We start from the raw sequence: 21,985 nt of genomic DNA, 5'->3' as shown, positions 1-21,985 counted from the left end.
CGATCAGATAGAAGGTCAGAAGTGGAAAGGTGCTTTTGAATCTTCCAGTTAAGTATTGGTTCAAAATCTTTAAATAGACAAGAAAGCAAAGCCATAGGACGGTAGTTTGAGGGATTGGAACATTCACCCTTCTTAGGCACAGGCTGTATGAAGGTATACTTCCAGCAGGAAGGAAAGGTTGATACTGATAGGCAGAGGCGAAAGAGTTTGACCAGGCAGGGTGTCAGCACGGAAGCACAGTTTTTAAGGACAATAGGAGGCACTCCATCAGGTCCATGACCCTTCTTAGGATTGAGGCCAGAGAGGGCATAGAAAACATCATTCCTAAGAATCTTAATAACAGACTTCAAGGAGTGAGAGGGAGAATGAGTAGGAGGAATATGCCCAGAATCGTCCTGAGTGGAGTTTTTAGAGAAAATCTGAGAGAAGAGTTCAGCCTTAGAGATAGATGAGACGGCGGTGCTGCCGTCAGGACTAAGGAGAGGAGGAAAAGATGAAGAAGTGAAGTTGGAGATGTTTTGGGTAGATGCCAGAAGTCACAGGAAGAATTAGAAAACGCTAAATCATACTGGAGCGCGTCACGTCCGTCTGGAGAGCCTTGTATTTACCATTATGGCTCCCGTAAACGACTCCGCCCCCGGAACTTCCCTAACTGGATTTTGGTTATTATCTCTAAACGACTTTGGAATCTCTTTGATGGTGCGTCGGATACAGCAGCGAGTCTACCTTAAAGGGTTAGTGCGGGAGCTTCATTCGAGTGTATTCCTTGATAACAGTGTATGTTTTTGTCTATATATGTATTCCTTTTCTCTTCTTTAGTTCTTCCTTGCGAGACTTTGATTCTTTCCCTACAAGTCTCAAGTTGTGTAGCAAGGACTAGGCTCAGTACTCTCAGCCGCCTCCGCCTCCCACGTCAACTGTTTCCAAAGGCCGAAAAGGAGATTGATCAGGTTTCATGAGTGCCTGTACAAAAGGCTCAAGCTACCACCAGGGTCATAAACGTACCTGCAAAAATGCCCAAAACTCCTACGAAAGCTTTGGTGAATGTGTGTGTGTGTGTGTGTGTGTGTGTGTGTGTGTGTGTGTGTGTGTGTGTGTGTGTGTGTGTCCTTGGTCGCCGATATGTTTAAGTATTGTTTTTTTCACCATTATGGTACAAGAGACAGACCACCACCAAGGTCATAAAAGTACCTCGGGAAAGGCCCAAAAACTCCAACAAAAGCCTTGTCAAATGTGTATGTATGCTTGGGTACCGAAATGTTTAAGAATGTGACCCTATGTATTGACTAGTATACTTTAATTAAACCATTTATTTAATTATATTCACTTAACTTTCGCGTACATAAGTACAAAGTCGGTAACCAGTCGAGTTATGGATGTCCCCACTCACAGAATACTTGTTCTACATCTTGTGAATTAATTTGCCTTTGTGTGTGTGTGTGTGTGTGTGTGTGTGTGTGTGTGTGTGTGTGTGTGTGTGTGTGTGTGTGTGTGATTCACCTTTTGGTCTGCTGCGGGTCTCTTTCGAGACAGCCAGCCGTTCCCCAACGGAAGAGCACAGAGCTCGTAGTACCGATCTTTGGGTAGGACTGAGACCACTCACACAGCACAACGAGGTCACAACTCCTTGCCTGACGTCGCGTACCTACTCAGTGCGAGGTGAACAGGGGCTACACGTGGAGGAAGATAAACCCAACTTATCTTCACCCGGCCTTGGAATTGAACCCCGGTCCTTCTGGTTGTGAGCCAGACGCTCTACCCTGTGTGTGTGTGTGTGTGTGTGTGTGTGTGTGTGTGTGTGTGTGTGTGTGTGTGTGTGTGTGTGTGTGTGTGTGTGTGTAGAATTGGAAATTCAGTATAATTTGAGGGGATAACAACATTCCGGCGAGTTAGGGAGAGATCTGAGGCTCCGAGACGTCCACAGCAAGGAAGGAGTTAATTAGACAAATAGACCCTTCATGTTTGATGACGATGATGTTGATAACGATGATGAGGTTGATGATGCAAAAATAGATCTCTTACTAAGGCAGGTGTCACACTGGGCGGTTTTGCCTCGCGGTACCACGCGGCAGCCGCCCAACACAACAGCATGCTGCGGCAGAACCGCCCTGCCGCGCTGCCGCTGTCCGTGGTCACACAGGGCGGTTCCGCCGCGCGGTCGACCACCATGCTTGACGTTGATTTATTAGTTCAATTAGTGTAATTGTCAATCTTTACAAGGCAGATATTGCCCTCCTGAACTCTGTGTTTTGTTTGGAGATGTGAGGCCTTAGAACTTGCAGCAATTTATCAAATGAAACCTTGGCCATTCGATAATTAAAAACATAAGAACGTAAGAGTCTGCAAGAGGCCGGTAGGCCTGTACAAGGCAGCTCCTTTGAAACTAAGCTCCCGTGAATCTAACCCCACCTGATATCACTGTCCATGAATTTATCTAGTCTATTTTTTTTTTTTTTAATGCGACAGTTGTATTGGCACTCATCACATGACTGCTCAGCCTGTTCCTCTCATCTACCACTTTAAGTAAACCAATTTTTGCCTATGTCCCTGTTGAATCTGAATCTATCCAGTTTATACCCATTACTATGTGTTCTACCCGGCTCTCTTACCAAAAGAACCTTATTAATATCCCCCTTATTAAAGCCCTTCATCCATTTATAAACCTCGATCACGCACCCTTCGCCTTTCAAGAGAATGCAAGCTTAACTGTTTCAGTCTTTCCTTGTATGGCAAGTCTCGTAACCCTTGAATCATCATAGTCATCCTTCTCTGCATCGAGTCTAACATTTTGATATCCATTCTATAGTAAGGTGACCATAACTGAACAGCATAATCAAGATGAGGTCTAACTAATGATACATATAATTTGAGGAAGACTTCAGCGCTTCTGTTGGTTACGCTCCTTGAAATAAAACCCAGTACCCTGTTTGCTCGATTTCTAGCTTGAATGCATTGTGCCTTTGGACCAAGATCAGAGCTCACTAACACCCCCTATTCTCATAAAACTTCTCAAACTTTTCACTTGTTTCCCTCTCAGCATGAAATGGGTGAACACAATTTCTTAGACATGTGGACTCTTTAACCCGGTAGCAGCGGGGATCATGTTTCTTAATGGTCCCCCCAAGCGATAAAAAAGAGAAAAATTCACCCCTCACACAAACCATTTCATAATATATATCCAAGCATTTGTGATCAGATTATGTATCATCTATTTTGGGGGGTTTATATCATGGCATAAATTTGGCCCGTCGCTGCTACCGGGTTAAGTAATTCCTCTGCCTCAAGGACACAAACAACCTTGAAGTTAGCGCTGCCGCACGGCGAAACCGCCCAGTGTGACATGGTCAATGTCATTATAAGGAATGTCAGGACACGAGCATCGGGGGGTGGGGGTATGAGGGAGTGATGGGAGTTATAGTTGTGTTGTGACGTATAATGGGGTAGCGATGACAGAAATGGATGAAGTAATGCTTGATCAGAGACAACAGTAAAATGTCAACTTTTAACGTTTATATAGTTCTTACATTATTTTTTTGTTACCACACTCAATGTAATGTTATAGGTTGTTTTTTTATTGTGAAGACTTGGTAATAGGCTAATTTTCATGACGATCAAGAATCGATCGATTTAAAAATTCGTTTATGAAAAGTTAGATTGTAAAACTGGTTCAACGATAGACTTATATGGTTTCCTTGCTCTCCATATGGGTTTCATAATTCAGTAAACATGAGGATAAGGTAGGACATCTACTACTACAACAATTATAGTTATAAAACTCTTTGGGCCCACTCATTTACTACAACCACAGGCGGCGGGGAAGGGTGGCTTTTAGGGTTTCTGCCCCAAATCTTTCATCAAAAGCCCAAGATCTTTTTTTAAGGTTTTAAGGTGTTAAGATATTTTTTTTACATAACTCATTATACAGTAAATTGATTCTAGTGTAGGACGTATCATAAATTAATATTGTCATTATACTAAAGTCCCTTATGTCTCCAGAAGTGACTATCTATGGGGATGTTTTAATTTTTTTTCTCAGGGGGGCATACACCCGAACCCCTCCCCTCCATCACCCGTCCCATACACGAATAAGACGCGTTCACCACGAATGCATAGAAACAAAGGTCATGTTATGTGTGTGTATATATGTACGTATGTGTTTTGGGGGATCATGTTGATTAATGTAGAGAGATTGGAAACGGTTACCAAATCAGGATTCTGTAAGGGATGAAACATATTGAGTTTCCATTGAAGATTCAAAGTAATTAGCGAAACGATTTTGGGGTTGCCAGAAATTTAAGGGAAGATGTGGTAGAATTTTATATGGTGGGAGAGAGAGAGAGAGAGAGAGAGAGAGAGAGAGAGAGAGAGAGAGAGAGAGAGAGAGAGAGAGAGAGAGAGAGAGAGAGAGAGAGAGAGAGAGAGAGAGAGAGAGAGAGAGAGAGAGAGAGTATAGCTCTTGAGCGAATGCATTGATCAAATTGTGATAAAGCAACATATCCATGTACACTTTGATATATAGTAAATGAAATAAGAGGTTGACCCCAACCAAATCTGGATGATAATTCGGTGTGCACCAAAAACAAAATGGCCGCCATGAAATACTGAAAAATATCTGTAGCAAGTTGCTACAGATATTTATATGGGAGGTGAGAAGGGAGCTGAAGCCCTCCAAACACCCTTCCCATGTCCTCACTAACCGTTTCCCTATTGTCTCACCAACACCAGAGAGTAGTTCAGCATGCTCTCTAAAAACATCCTCTCTCCATCCACACCACACTACATTTACACAACACATACACATTTTCCCAAGATTCAAATTTCAAAATGGCGTACCTTCACCTTACCTAGGAGTCCCCGCCCGGGGAAGGGGTCCACAAATTCCCCCAGGTGGTACTCCCCTTCTGGCTGCCGACCCGAGAGGTGTCTTGATAACTCCTCGAACCTCTTTCTTCTCAATTTCTGCAACATTCGCGATCTTCGTTCTAATTTTCATTCTGTGGAACACCATCTCTCTTCCTCTAAACCTCACCTTCTCTTCCTCACCGAAACACAGGTTTCTGAGGCTACTGACAGCAATCTCTACTCTGTTCCCTCCTACTATCTCTATCCTAAATTTCAATCCAAAGCTGGATGATGCGCCTACGTGCGCAACGACATCACTTGCTCTCGTGCCCACAACCTTGATTCTTCAGAATTTTCCACCGTCTGGCTGAGACTTCATTGCCATTCTATTACTAAATACATTTATGCTGTTTATCTCTCACCTAACTCTACTGACTATGTGAAATTCTTTGACTACTTTAACACTTAAGTGAAGCACATCTTGACCCACTCTCCCTTCGCTGAAATCTCCATCCTAGGAGATTTCAATGTTCACCACCAGCTTTGGCTTTCATCCTCTTTCACTGACCAGCCTGGTGATCAAGCCTACAACTTTGCTATCCTCAACGATCTAGAGCAGTTGGTCCAGCACCCTACACGTATTCCCGACCGTCTTGGAGACAGGCCCAACATTCTAGACCTCTTCCTTACCTCAAACCCTTCAGCTTACTCATTCAAACTGTTCTCTCCGTTGGGTTCCTCCGATCACAACCTTATTTCTGTATTCTGTCCTTTCATTTCTGTACACCCTCTGGACCCACCGAAGAGGCGATGCTTCCGGCATTTTGCTTCAGCTCGGTGGGACGACCTGAGGATGTACTTTTCCTAGTTCCCATGGAATGATTATTGCTTCCAGGAGCGAGACCCCGCTGTGTGTGCTCAGCGCATCACAGAGGCGATTTTCTCTGGAATGGAGGCATACATTCCACGTACTTTCTCTCCTCCTAACGCTAAAAAGTCTTGGTTTAATCACACTTCTTCTCGTGCTGTCAGTGATACAGAGGCAGCTCACAAGCCTTCGAACTAATGTTAACCATTAACTTTACATTTCTGCCCGGAATCGTGCCCAATCTATTCTCCGACTAACCAAAAACTCTTTCATGAATAGAAAATGCCAAAACCTTTTTTTCTCTACTCTGCATTACTCAACTTCTTTTAATAGAAGACCCACTCCACAGGAACTTAACGATTCAAGGCTGGAGGCAACAGAACGCTTAGCCTCAGACTTTACTATTATTTCCGATTGGGGCAAGAGGAACGTGGTGTCCTTCAACGCCTCAAAAACACAGTTCCCCAACCTATCCACTCGACACAATCTTCCAAACAACTATCCTCTATTCTTCGACAACACTCAGCTATCACCTTCTTCAACACTAAACATTCTCGGTCTATCCTGAACTCAGAATCTCAACTGGAATCTTTATATCTCATCTCTTACTAAATCAACTTCCGCTAGGCTGGGCGTTCTGTACCGTCTCCGCCAGTTCTTCTCCCCCCCACAGTTGCTATCAATTTACAGGAGCCTTGTCCGTCCTCGTATGGAGTATGCATCTCATGTGTGGGGGGCGTCCACTCACACAGCTCTCCTTGACAGAGTGGAGTCAAAGGCTCTTCGTCTCATCAACTCTCCTCCTCATACAGATAGTCTTCTACCTCTCAAATTCCGCCGCCATGTTGCCTCTCTTTCTATCTTCTGTCGATTTTTTCACTCTGACTGCTCTTTTGAACTTGCTAACTGCATGCCTCCTCCCGTGGCCCCGCTGCACACGACTTTCCACTCAGGCTCATCCCTATACGGTCCACACCCCTTATGCAAGAGTGAACCTGTATCTTCACTCTTTCAGCCCTCACGCTGGTAAACTCTGGAACAATCTTCCCTCATCTGTATTTCCTCCTGCCTACGACTTGAACTCTTTCAAGAGGAGGGTATCAGGACACCTCCTCCCGAAATTGACCTTTTTTGGACACTCCTTTGATCTCTATTCAGGAGCAGTGAGTGTCGGGCTTTTTATATATATATTTTTCTTTATGCCCTGAAATATCACCTTATATATATATATATATATATATATATATATATATATATATATATATATATATATATATATATATATATATATATATATATATATATATATATATTGATTGATTGATTAGTGCTAAATTAAAGGTCTTGCTCTACTGTAAGTTGCCAGATAGCTACATGATGTTCTCTTAAACTGCCGGTAAATAATAAGCATTAAATTGATAGCTAAAGTCTAAGCTATCCACACATATATTGACAAATACTGCTATTACTCACAGACAGCCTTTGCGTCGTCATTGAGGCAGATATGTATTATGTAAACAGTCGCTGCGCTTCAACACGAGTTTTCAATACGAGTCTATCCTTAAAATACGTTTTCTTCGCTATTTACGTTTTCTTTAAATCGTGTTATTGGTAAACAAATTTGTAGAATAAAGAAAAAAATATATAAATGAGGATTAAATCATGAATGTTTGGCAATAGATTGCATATAAAATAACTAAATTACTTCAAAAACACTTTGTGAATTATTTAAGGAGTATATTTGGTCATTAAATGCTTAACATTTTTTTTTTTGCGGAAAATTTAAAACTCAAGCCAAGGCTGTCCACGCATATGTTGTCGTATAGCGCCTCACTGACAGGAGAAGGATGCTTGGACGAGTGATTTCTGACATCAGTGCCCTAAATTTCGTAAGATAAGGCCATGTCCACACTTGCATCACGTCTGGTGGAGCGAAAGACTTTGTTTGGCCCATAAGAACCGTACTACATAGCGACAATCTCTCTCTCTCTCTCTCTCTCTCTCTCTCTCTCTCTCTCTCTCTCTCTCTCTCTCTCTCTCTCTCTCTCTCTCTCTCTCTCTCTCCATAGACTCTGGCTTTACAGCAATGCCCGGCAACGTTACCCGGAGACTTCATGGCTTATTAATACCATTGTCCAGGACATCACATGCCAAACAGAGCATCCTATCAAGAGGAGCTAAAATCTGGAATGACCTGCCGCAACACTGATGAGAATATAAGATTGTTCAAATCTTAATTAATAAAAAGGCTTCTTAGTACCTATGAGAACTTATGATCACATTGATTTTTGTATTTGTTTTATAGTGTTTTTGAATGGTCCTTTGTGTGTTTTCACCCACACTATTTTTGCAAACTGCGTCTGATTGTTGTAAATTTCATTATTTCAATAACAATCAAGCTATTTTCAAGTTTTATTCCACATGTACACTTGTTTTTTTGTTTTTTTTACAACAAAGGAGGCAGCTCAAGGGCACAAAAAAAAAAATACAAAAAGCCCGCTAATCCCTGCTCCCATAAAAGAATCAGAAGAGGTGGCCAAAAGCAAGGTCAAACTCGGGAGGAGAGGTGTCCTGAGACCCTCCTCTTGAAAGAGTTCAAGTGGTAGGCAGGAGGAAAAACAGATGAAGGAAGATTGTTCCAGAGTTTACCAGCGTGAGCGATGAAAGAGTGAAGATGCTGGTTAACTCTTGCATAAGGGTTTTGGACAGTATAGGGATGAGCATGAGTAGAAAGTCGTGTGCAGCGGGGCCGCGGGAGTGGGGGAGGCATGCAGTTAGCAAGTTCAGAAGAGCAGTCAGCGTGGAAATATCGATAGAAGATAGAAAGAGAGGCAACATCGCGGCGGAATTTAAGAGGTAGAAGACTATCAGTAGGAGGAGGAGAGCTGATGAGACGAAGAGCCTTAGCCCTCCACTCTGTCCAGAAGAGCTGTGTGGGTGGAGCCCCCCCACACATGAGATGCATACTCCATGCGAGGGCGGACAAGGCCCCTGCATATGGATAGCAACTGCGCGGGGGAGAAGAATTGGCGGAGACGATACAGAACGCCCAACCTCGAGGAAGCTGATTTAGCGAGAGAGGAGATATGAAGTTTCCAGTTGAGATTTTGAGTTAAGGATAGACCTAGGATGTTTAATGTTGAGGACGGTGACAGCTGAGTGTTGTCGAAGAATAGGGGATAGGTGTTTGGAAGATTGTGTCGAGTTGATAGGTGAAGAAATTGAGTTTTTGAGGCATTGAAGGACACAAGGTTCCTTCTACCGCAATCGGAAATGATAGCAAGGTCTGGGGTTAAGCGTTCTGCAGCCTCCACTCTGGAGTCGTGTACTTCCTGTTGTGATGGTCTTCTATTGAAAAAAGTTGAATAATGCAGAGTGGAGTCGTCGGCGTATGAGTGGACAGGACAGTTTGTTATGGAAAGAAGATCATTGATGAATAACAAGAAGAGAGTGGGTGATAGGACAGAGCCCTGTGGAACGCCACTGTTGATAGGTTTAGGAAGAGCAGTGACCGTCTACCACCGCAGAGATAGAACGGCCGGAAAGGAAACTGAAGATAAAGGAACAGAGAGAGGGATAGAATCCGAAAGAGGGCAGTTTAGAAAGCAAAGACTGGTGCCAGTCTCTATCGAAGGCTTTCGATATGTCTAGCGCAACAGAGAAAGTTTCACCGAAACGGCTAAGAGAGGATGACCAAGAGTCAGTTGAGAGAGCAAGAAGATTGCCAGTAGAACGCCCCTTGCGGAATCCATACTGGCGATCAGATAGAAGGTTAGAGGTGGAAAGGTGCTTTTGAATCTTTCGGTTAAGGATTGATTTAAAAGCTTTAAATAGACAGGAAAGTAAAGTTATAGGGCGGTAGTTTGAGGGATTGGAACGGTCACCCTTTTTAGGCACAGGCTGTACAAAGGCATACTTCCAGCAGGAAGGAAAGGTAGATGTTGATAGGCAGAGACGAAAGAGTTTGACCAGGCAGGGTGCTGCCCCTTGAACTTCACACACACACGCACACACACACACACACACACACACACACAGAGCAGGGCGGCGCCAACCTCACCTCGACCGCCAGATATCATCGCTAGATGGAGACACAGGACCATATTTTAAAACACATATTTGACAAGGCTTTCGTAGGATCTTAGGCTATTTCCAGGGGTAGTTTTATGTCCCTGGCGGTAGTTTGACCCATCTTCTGTACCGTGAACTTAAAAACACTTATTAGAACCCTATAGATCCTCTCTCTGACCATTGGAAATTGTTGATGTGAGAGGAGGAAGCGTCTGATAGCACCGACCACAGACCTGGCCGGCAGATAGAGACACAGCCACGGCCGCCACATCAAGGCCCCGAGCACACTAGCAACTCTGTGGCACCATAAGTGGCCGCGCAAAGTGGCGGGCCAGAGCACACTAGCCACTTTTTAGAGCCACAAGTTGCGACCACATGTGGCGACCACATGTGGTTATGTTTTGAATACCCGGCCACATTTGGTCGCCACATCGATATCACTACATCTCAGTTTCAGCATGGACTCTGAGGAAGAGGCACTGTCACTGCTTATACTTCTGCGACGTCGCCGCCGCCGTCGTCGGAGAGCGCTATGGATGCACCCAATTACTGCTTCGAGATTGACCCACGGACAGTTTTACATGATAATGAGTGACTTAAGAGCAGATGATGATAAATTTTTTGACTACTTTAGGATGACCCAGGAAAGTTTCAACGAACTCTTGGCTATAATTGGCCCCCACATTCGCAAAGACAGTACACACCTAAGGAAGAGCATTCCAGCTGAGGAGAGACTTGCCATGACATTAAGGTATGTAAATAATACAATTATTTTTAGTGAGTTTAAGTTAAACTGTATTTCAATGAAACTGTACTGCAATACAAAGCTATATTTCCTTTCCTATATCACTAAGGTTATGAATGCTTCCAATGATAATATTTGTGTTGTCACTTCAGTGTTTTGTTCACAAATTACTCATGACTGAATCATCCGACCATGGGGATAGCGCTGGTGTTTCAGATAGTTGTGCATGTGATGGTGTACAGGGTAGTACGGGTTGGCTTTGAGGTACTATTGATTGTGCATGCATGATGCTAGGAGCGAAATTGTGTGATGTATGACTCGCATGTGAATATGGACTTGGGACGGTTTGTTGATATGATGTAAAATACAGATGATTTGGATGTTGTTTATACCTCTTGATCACATTCATGATTTCAAGCTTAGCATCGAACTTGACACTCTCAGGAATACTCTTGAAGTCAGGCACCAGACCAAGAAGGAAATCTCTATCATGATCGTGAGGGACGCTTGCTTTCTTAGCTAAAGCTTCCAGAATAATCTTTTCATCTGATTGTACAGTTGATTTCTTCCTTTTTACATTAGAAGTGGAAGGTGCAGGCTCTCCTGGGTTTTTTCGTTCATCTCCCTGCACTGTAGTATCCTCGACACTTTCAGCTGCATGTGGTTTTGTTGCGCAAATTTCTTGAAGAAAAGACAGCTGTTTGAAGTACAAATATTCCTTCCTCCCACTTCCTGCGCCAGATCCCGATTTTTCTTTCTTCGACAATGTCAGTGTTCTCTTCTATAGGAGTCCCTCAAACTCTTCCATTTCCGTTGTAGATCTGTAGCTGTAAGAAGATGTAAAGATTAGTTATAAAGTTATTAGTCTACACACTAGCTTCATCAAAAATAACTACATGAATAAAATATCAATGATAGCACAACGTTTTCTCATGTATTATTATTTGTCGGGTTAAATTAAAGTCGCGTCAAAATCTGAGTGAAATGAGTTTCATGTTATAATATGTAACATCCTCTAGCGCAAGTAGTCCTATGCACTAGGTAGCCATACTTGCTATAAATAGCAGAACATTTCTTTAGAAGTGGATATATCTCATTAACGGCTAATTTGCGGCAGAAATACCATAGAAGAAAGGTGTCTTAGAATTGTCTGAAGTATAAGAAAAACGATGTCATAGTCCGCTATCGAATATTGGGTAGTTCTATAAATTTATCGATTTTTAAATGTTCTTTTCAGGTTCTTAGCAACAGGGTGTTCCTCTTCTGAACTACATTACACTTTCCGGTGTGGGAAGTCCACCGCTAGAGGGATCGTGCAAGAAGTGTGCAAGGCGATAAGGGAGTATCTACACGACCTATGTTTCCCAGAATTAACAAAGCAAGAATGGCTGAAAATTGAAGAAGGCTTTCGTTGTGAAGCACACTTTCCAAACTGCATAGGCGCCATCGATGGCAAGCATGTGAGGCTCATTAAACCAACGGGCAGTGGTTCTAACTACTTTTGTTACAAGAAGTATTTTTCAATGGTGTTGTTAGCTGTATGTGACGCAAACTACAGGTTTACTTTTATAGATGTCGGTTCTTATGGTAAAGCATCAGACTCCTCAATCTACAAAAACAGTAACCTCTACAAAAAAATGCAGCAAAATACACTGAACATTCCTAGCGATAAACCAGTGTCAACGAATGGGGACCCACTTCCCTTCGTTTTCGTTGGCGACGAAGCTTTTGGCCTCTCTACTCACATGCTACGCCCGTATGGGGGAAAAAATCTCCAACACAAAAAGAAAATTATTAATTATCGCTTATCAAGAGCGAGGCGATACATCGAAAGTGCATTTGGCATTCTCACAAATAAATGGCGCATATTTCATAGACCACTGGATTTACATGTTGAGAATGCCGAAAACATTATCAGGGCATGTTGCACTTTACACAACTTTGTAAGAGAAAGGGATGGTGTACATTTTGAAAACACACTGAATGTTGTAGGTCTGACTGATGGTGATGGTGCAATACAAGCAGGATGCCCTCGATCCGCTATAACAATAAGAGAAAAGTTCTCGGACTACTTTTCCAGCATAGGATCAGTGTCGTGGCAGGATAGAATGATTGGGAACAGAGTGTAGGGCAAGTCAATGTGTGACATAGTAAAGGATGTAATGTGTTACAAACTTTTTTCTAAATTATTTCTTGTGTCACTTATGTATTAAATATACATTATTATACATTATTATACAGCTATGTATGAAATACTAGACTTACAATATCAAATATTGTGAATATAAATATATGAAATGTCATACTTACTTGCTTTGTTTTTTCCTTGGCAATCCAACTCATTGAAGTTGGGTACGAATATAGAGCACAATTCCTCCCATGCCTTTGCTTTCAAAATTTTGTTGCTGTATTCCTTGAGGCGCACGTCCCAAATCGCTAGCCTATCTTCTATTTCAATAATAAATCGCTCTGTGTCAAAGCCGAATGAAGCCATGGCAGGTACAGCCCGGAGTACAAGTTTGTCAAGTCACACTCTGCAGACAATAACAAATGGTATTTAAAATAATGCCAAATGTGGGAAACACATTTTAAATACGAGTACAATGACATAATAACGCCAATGATATCTTACTTAGCAGTGATTAAATTTATTTGATTAAATGATTAAAAAAAAACTTTAAAAAACATGCGAAAAACTGCGTCCGTTAATATTTCACTGAATTTAAAATTTCATTTGTATTGTACTTTTTTATAACTTAAATTTATTAACTTATCGTTGAAAACGGGAAGGTTATGTATTAGGTACGGTTTGTCTGTTTATAAATAAATATTGACCTTTCACACTGAAAAAAAAGAATGCTAAGTACAATTTATTGGGGCTTAATAACTTACCTTGTTTGAACAGCGGGACAACACACACCTCACCTCTACGAAGTTTCCTGCATCACTGATTAGCAGCCACATGTGGTCGCCAGAGGTCGCTAGTGTGCTCTCAGTCAGCCACAAAACGCCGCCACAAAATGCGCTGTTTGTGGCGGGGACGAGCGACAGCTTGCCACAGTCGCGAGCCACAGACACAAGTGTGATCGGCAAAGCTTGAAAACAATGGGAACCTATGGGAGAAAATATCCCCGCCACAAAACGCAGCCACTTGTGGCTCTACAAAGTCGCTAGTGTGCTCGGGGCCCAAGGGGGGAAAGTGTCGCCGCCTGTCACACAAAGGGACGTAAAAACCGGAGCCACGAATTACACTCGCTGGTCACAGGGCGCGGCTATCTAGTTTTACTTGGAGTTGGAAATAGAGTCACAGATGAAACGTCCATTTAATACGGGGAATTAGAAGCGTTTTGGGGCTGTATGTGTTTATTGATCGTGGGCCATTCCTTTCCTCCTCATAAATCTACGAAAAAAAATATTAAACCTTAGAATTTGAAATCATGCTCCTATTTTTCTTTCAGTCCTTCTCTCTTTACTGTACAAGAGGATGTCATTTTACTCCTATATATTAAGGACTTCTTGAAACTGAATGTACGAGTATCTTGATTCTTGATGAAAAAATATTAAATCTCTGAATTCGAAATCATGGCAAGGCTTTATTTTATCCTTTTCTTCTTAGCTTTTAAACGTCAGTTTGCTACTATGAGTTAGGATTTCTTGTTCTGTATTCTGCTTGTTCCATTTCATTCCGTTCCTCTTGATAAATCCACGGTGAAAAAATTACTATACCTCTGTGTTCGAAATGATGCTCCTCTTTTTAGTCCTGCCTTCTTTACTCTAATAAATGACGTCAATTTACAACTATTAATTAAGGGTTTCATGTTTTATATATCTCCTGCCTTGCTCACTCCGCTCCTCTTCATAAATCCACGATGAGTATTTTAAACCCCTAACTAAAAATCTGCTGGCCCGGGTTCGAGCCCCGGCCTGGGCAATCGACATGTATCCCACCCAGCTGTTCATCCTTTTTTTCGGGCTGGTCGATAAATATTACTTAAGGACCCTCTGGGAAAGTAGAATGTGGTGACCTAGACATCACACTGGCCCTGCGTCGGGTTAATGGCTCCCTCCCACCACATGCTCAAAGGGCCAACGGGACGGAGATGAGCACCGCCGCTACGCGCAGCTGTAGCGTATGCTCCCAACTTTACCTTACCAACACTTATTAGCCGCCCGCTGCGAGGCTGCCTCCCCGCCGCCGTTATTACTTTGTCCGCTACACGCAGCACACCGCCGGCCCGGCACAACACACAGCGAGACTAATGGCTTATGGCGATTGTACTTTCGCTTCTACTTTCCCCGGGCACGGCAAGGAGGAAGGATTCCGGTGCGGCCTTTCTTGCGTAAGTTACAACAACAGAAATCAACAACAGAAGAAAAAAATACAGAAATAAAAAAATTGAATAAAAGAAAAAAAAGAAAAGAAAAGAAGAAAATAAATAGAATAAAAAATAAAAATAAAGTAAATAAATATAATAGATAAGAATAAAAACAATAAAAAAATAATAAATAAATAGATATATAAGACAAAATAGAAGTAGAAACTAAAAACGATAAAAAATAATAAATAGAAAATGAGAAAAAACTAAAATATATAAATAAACATAAATAAAATAAGATAAATACACCGTCGTAACGTGATATTTGCTGTTTCAAAATATTTCTTCTTATAATATTCCTGAGCGTGTATTAGCAGCGCCTTCACACGTGTCCTCGTCTCGCCTATGGAAGTCTTTAGGAAGTTTTACCTCTTAAGAAGTATTAGCTCGCATCTTTTATAGTCTATTTTTAAACTCGTGTTAAGATGCGAGGCAAAGTTAGTTCATTATAATAAAACACACACACACACACACACACACACACACACACACACACACACACACACACACACACACACACACACACAAAGACCCTCCCTCTACCCCACACACATAGACAGACAGGAAGATACACATAACAACTACATTTACAACAACAACAACAACAACAACAACAACAACAACAACTCCCATGACCACCAAAGTCCCACAGTCTGTTAGTTAAAGTTACCGCCCGGGCTACTGACTACAGCACGGCGATGGGTTGGAGTGTCCCCCGCGCCGACACCCCGACCCACCGTAAACAAATTAAGAGTGCAGCGCCGCGGGCTGCCCCTAAAGTGATCCCAAGGTGTCCGCGCGTGCATTAGGTCTTCCCTCACTGGCCCATTATTCTCTTAAACATTTGGTAAGACTTTTCTTGAGGATCTGTTAGCATTTCCATGTGTAGTTTTATGAGCCTAGTGTTAGTTTGACAAGGCTTCTGCACCATTAACGCTAAAACACTCATGAGAGCCCGACCAATGAAAAACTTAAAGTGCTCCCAAGGTGTCCGCGCTGGCATAAGGCTGTCCCTCACTGGCCATACTCTTAAACGTTGCGGGGTTTAAACACACATATAAGATAAGGTTTTTGTAGAGGTTGTGTTAGTATTTCCATGGGTAGTTTTATGAGCCTACTGATAGTTTGACAAGGCTTTGCACCATGGGGAGGCTGTGACTGAGTGGTCAGCGTTCGGGCGCGGGGTCCAGGAGGACGAAAGTTTGCCACGCACGCTGCTACAACCAAGCTGGCAATTTTACAGTCATCGCCGAGTGGCCTAAGACTACCCACATGCTGTCCTGAAGGCCGCCTATCAACCCGGACTCTAGATTATCTCTAAAAGAGACTCAAAGATGAGCTCCGAGGGGTAGCAGCAAGAGCCAAGCAAGATGGCGCAACTATAAACACTTCCCTGCGTCATTACGGACTGGGGACGACCACCATGGCCCACCAAGAAAGCTAACTGGTGCCATAGGCAAAACGAAAAAAAAAAAAAAAACTGAAAAACGCTTATGAAAACCCAAGTAATCTCCTCTGTGTCCTCTGGAGATAGTTGCTGTGAGAGCCGAAAGCGACTAGAAATACGAGCCACTTGGCCTTTGGAAGCAAATGATACACAGAAAACACAAGAGAATATGAAGGAAAAGAAAAAAAACTCAAGAAACACCGGCACTCCGAGCACAAGTAGGTAAAGGGTGCGTGTGACGGACGGTCCAACAGGTTACGAGACCAAGGATTCCTCATTCAACGATAGGATGTGACACGGCGCGTAAGTATTCTCCATGATGACAAGTTCAGTGTAGCTTGCAGGGCTGTGTGTGTGTGTGTGTGTGTGTGTGTGTGTGTGTGTGTGTGTGTGTGTGTGTGTGTGTGTGTGTGTGTGTGTGTGTGTGTGTGTGTGTGTGAATAGAATAGAATAGAATAGAATGCATTTATTGCTTAGACTTTTACAAAAAAAAGTATGGAGCACAGCCCCTGTATAACAAGTTATATCATTAAGTCTTTATCTAAACAGCCTCAGAACTAATTTAATAAACTGAGCTAAATTGCTTAGCATGTGCACATTTTTGCTTTGCATCATTTTAACATATTTTCTGTGATTTGGATTTACTCTGTAATGCTCTGGTATGTACTTGTTTCTCAGCTGTATAACATCTTGATTTTCACATTTAAACAGAACGTGATATTCATCCCCTATTTGTTCACCATTACATTTATCACAATACCGTTCTTCTCTTCTAATATCACGGTACCTACCACTATCAACTGGTAACCGGTTACTTCCTGTGCGAAACTTACTTATATTAATACGGTTTGTTTTATGGGGAGGCGGTGGCTGAGTCGTCATAGTAACGGCCCCGTGTTCAGGAGGACGCGAGTTCAATCCCCGCCCGGTGCCACCAAGCTGGGATTTTTCAGCCGCCGCCGAGTGGCTTAAAACTACCCACATGCTGTCCAGAAGACCACCTATCAACCCGGACTCTAGATTCTAGGATCAAAGATGAGCTCTGGGAGGGCAGCATGAGCCAATGCAAGATGGCGCCACTATAAACACTCGCCTGCGCCAGAACGGGCTGGGCTGACCATCAGGACCCACCGGAAAGAAGCCTTGGACCGACCATCAGGATCCACCGGGAAGAAGCCTACCGGCGCAATAGGCCGCAATGTAAAAAAAAAAAAAAAAAAAAAAAAAAAAAAAATTACTTTAACAAGGTAATCCTCAATCTCATAAATTTCTTTATACATACTGTAACTACTACATATGCCTTTTGTTGTTATATTCCTATACCAAGTTGATATCCATAAATCTTTCAACCTCTGCTCAACAGTCTTCCTAAACCACTTTACATTGTTGATGGTTTGTGACTGCCATACACCTGACAGACCACATTCAATACATGTACGTCTTATACAGTCCAACCATGGCGATATAAAAGAACCAGACATATATAAGTGCAATAAACATGTGTACATAACATAACTCAGCTTAGTATTTTTTCCCGTAAGTAACCTTGACCAATAATTTATCATCCTGCATTTTATACATATTTCCAGTGGATACATTCCTGATTCCCTATATACAATGTCCGTACTTGTATACCTATGTACATACATTACATATTTAAGATACCTCATCTGTAAAGATTCCAGTTCCCTTATAATGTCATAACCCCATATTTTGCAATCGTAAGTCGCAACTGTCACCACCATACTATTGTACATTTCTAATTGTATATCAAATGGCAAATCATATTTTCGAGAAGTCCCAATCAATGGATACATGGCCTTAGTTGCGTGGTCTTTAAGTTCTAGTTGCCCTTTCCTAAACCGTACATTATAACTGAACAATATACCCAGGTGTTTATATTCTCTTACTACCTCTATTTCCTCCTCACCAACCTTGAAATTGTAATTACTGGTTGCAACTCTACCCCTACTGAGAATTACTATTTCAGTTTTACTACAATTTACCTTTAATTTCCACTCTAAACAATACCTGTGAAGTGATACTAAAGCTACCTTCATGTTTTGTTCGCTATCACACAAAATAACAGTATCATCTGCGTACATAATCACCAATAATCTGAGATACGTGTTTACAAGGTCATCATTGAAATTAAGATAGCTAAAATTATACTCTATAAGTTTTCCCTGCAGGTCATTAACATAGAAAGCGAATAACAATGGTGATAGGTTTTCACCTTGCCTCACTCCCATATTGCAAGTAATGTTTCAGACAACTGTTGGCCAACCATCACACATGACTTGACATTAAAATACATACTACGAATAACATTTAGTATCTTACCATTAACATTATTATTTACAAGTTTAAACCATAGACCTTCCCTCCATACCATATCAAAAGCCTTTTTATAGTCAATAAATAAACAAAATAATTTCATCATTTTCCACTGAAACAAGTCAACAACGCACTTGAGTAAAAAGATATGATCCAGTGTGGAAAATTCCTCACGAAAGCCTGCTTGTGTTTCATTGATGATGTTTTGATCGTCGGAATACTGTTTGAGACTGTCGTTAAGAATGGACGTAAACAATTTCCCCATACAGCTCAAAAGGGTAATACTTCGGTAGTTTTTTGCATCATTAACGTCTCCCTTGTTTTTATAAAGAGGTATTATAACGCTAGTGAGCCACTCCGATGGAAAGACACCTGTGTCAAGGATCTTTTTGAATAGTTCAACATATAAAGGGCAGAGTAAGTCTTGTGTACATTTTATATATTCATTAATGATGTTGTCACTACCAGGAGACTTGCCGTTTATCAGTTTACCAATACAACGCTTTATTTCAGCATGTGTTATAGGGTTGTTAAGTGCGGGCGAGTCAGCGTCACTGTTAGTTTCCTAATCAGTTCTCTCGTTTGCATTACTATCGTCGTCCTCTGTGTAGAGCAATTTAAAGTGGTCATAAAATTTCTCGAGTGGTATGTGATTATTTTTCTCTACTTTGCTCTTTTTAGAATCTTCCAGTATGCCTTTGCGTCTTTAGTTTTGTTTGCTCTTAATTGCTGAAGTATATTACTATTACCTTTATTTCTTACCCTCTTTAGTTCTCTTTTATAATTTCTACTTTTTTAATCATAGCTGTATACGTAACAGTATTCTTTTGTCTGTTATATTTATTCTTAGCCTTGTGATACTCTTTCCTGCTGTTGTAGCATTGTTTGTCATACCGTCCCATATTTGCATTATTGCAAGACAAGACACGCTTTAACTGATCATTTACATCATCAACTGATAATTTGTCAAAATTCATTATAAGTTCATTCACCTTACTCTTATCAATATTTTTATCATACTCAATTTTCCGTTCATTTCTCCATCTGCCTGGCCTCAAACAAACTGCTTCACTCATTTTATTGCCAGTCTCGCGCGCTTTGCTTCCCACACCTAAAAATTCCAAACAAATATGCAAACCACGATGAACATCTGAATTTAATGGTTCAAAGTCTAACAGCCGAAAACTCTTAAGAAATCGGACAACATTCCAAGAACCAATAACATAGTCTGTGACTGTATTGTAAGTGGTAGTAAACTTACCAATACCACGGTCTTCACCCATTCTCCCATGAAAGATAATTGCATTGTTATTCTTACAGATTTCTATCAATTTTTTACCATAAGAATTTCTATCAGGGGTGTTGTCTTGATTACATCTGTTCTCTGAAAAGCCTGCCTTTCTTAAAATATCACAAATATCTTCTACTGGAGAAATATATTCATTAACATCATTCACTAATTCATTACCGTCACTCACTGAGGCAATGTCAGAGAAAGTGGCGGTATGAGCATTGAAATCACCACTAACAATATGATATCCATCATTGTTTGACAAGAAAAGATTATCCAACTCATCGAAATTTTCAGGTTTACCATACCGCGAGTGGCTGGGTGGAATATACGCACCAGTAATTAAGAGGTCATTTTCTAGTCCCACACTCCTTCCATTCACACAAATCCTCAATAAAGCCTCATAATCTCCCTGAACTTTTTTCCACACAAATTTTACATCATTTTTTACAGCAATTAGTAGATCCCCTGACTTAAATCTGCTTAAAACATATCGGTTTTTATAGACAATGTCATACCCAATTTCTTTCATTTTAATACTTACATTGTTCATATCTGCATCATCACACTTAAATCTGAGACATACAAATAACATCACAACATTTAAGAAGCCCAGTAAACTCGTCCACAAATAATTTTGATTTTAGGCCACATACATTAAGTGATAATAAATTAATTGTACATAAATTTTGTGCTATAGTGTCAGGTATGGATGGGTGTGTCTCTGAGTGTAGTCTGTGTGGATGAATCAGTGTGCGTACCCGCTGTCATCTGTATGTGCTTCGTACTGTGTGCAGCTTGTGTGGGTACGGTGTCGTCTATAGTACTGGGAGTAGTAACAACTTTATACTCAGAATTGCGTAGGTCATCTTGGATGTGCTGCACTCCAACTCGACCCTACTTGATTATATGATCTAGTTTGAGCCTCTTCCAATCTGGAGAAGTTATCCCCACCTTGCCAAGTTCATCAGGAGTAGTTATTTCAACTTGTCTGTCCCTATCCGCCATCCATGCTAGAATCCTCCCATCTCTAGTGGTTACATTACTTACTGCAGCCTGTTCCTTAACTATTTTGAGCATGGTGGCCCTCAAAGGTGTTAAATCCTCGTTGATGAATATTTTCTTCTGTTTCTTTCTCAGCTCCTCCTTGTTACTTAGCACTGCGTTGCGTTTCTTACGAAGGCAAAATCACACTATCACAGGCCCACCTCCCTCACCTGCTTCCCCCAAGCGATGAGCGATGATGTCATTGGCCCCGAGCTTAACTCCTACATCCGCAGCCACCTCCATCACTTTAGCCTGTAGGATGTCCTCGTCCTCCTCTGGGTCATCTTCTAATCCAAATATCCGCAAGTTGTCTCTCCTCGTATACTGTTCTAGCCGGTCACAGGCGTAGCGTTGTAGCAAGTTAATCCTTTGTGTCTCAGTAGATGTACTCAGTAATTTTTCTGTGAAATCTTTTATTGCTGTAGACACGGCAGTAGACACAGCAACAGATATGATATTCGCGATGCCTGGCAGGACCGCGGCAACCACATCCTTCACTGTTTTGGTCCCCTTGATGGATTCAGGAGTCAGGCTCTCGAGCTCGGCGTCCACTTTTTCCTTAACGAGCTGTTCCAAGTCCTTGTTTAGGTGTTGCTGAGCCATTTCACTTCTTACTTGGGCTGCAAAAGCTGCTTTCACTTTGTACACATGCCACTTTTACAGTTCACTTGTGATTGTAAAAGTCCCTTGTAGAATGAGTGTGAACTCTGCGTTGTGTATGTAGTGCTGGAAAACTGCTTTGGCTAGGAGCTGCCTCAGGCACGTCCTGTCGGTGCCGCTACTGCTGTGTGTGTGTGTGTGTGTGTGTGTAAATTTAGTGGTCGGCATTACTTACTATCTTAAACACACACACACACACACACACACACACACACACACACACACACACACACAAAAAAAAAAACTTAAAACAACAAAAAAGTAAACACACACACACACACACACACACACACACACACAC

The 21,985-nt window shown here is 41.7% G+C and overlaps 1 protein-coding gene across 1 annotated transcript; it reads right to left on the bottom strand.

Annotated features, from left to right (window-relative positions):
* Positions 1 to 857: 857 nt before the first annotated feature.
* LOC126990685 (uncharacterized) lies at positions 858 to 21,627 on the bottom strand. The gene is given in 4 exon segments (XM_050849369.1): positions 858 to 917; positions 10,795 to 11,279; positions 11,282 to 11,353; positions 21,195 to 21,627. Coding segments are annotated over 4 exon segments (1,050 nt in total).
* Between the last annotated feature and the right edge of the window lie 358 nt (positions 21,628 to 21,985).

This window comes from Eriocheir sinensis, unplaced genomic scaffold (genome assembly GCF_024679095.1).
Source record: "Eriocheir sinensis breed Jianghai 21 unplaced genomic scaffold, ASM2467909v1 Scaffold19, whole genome shotgun sequence".
Classification (NCBI taxonomy): Eukaryota; Metazoa; Arthropoda; class Malacostraca; order Decapoda; family Varunidae; genus Eriocheir; species Eriocheir sinensis.
This window is presented reverse-complemented; position numbering and strand designations above follow the sequence as displayed.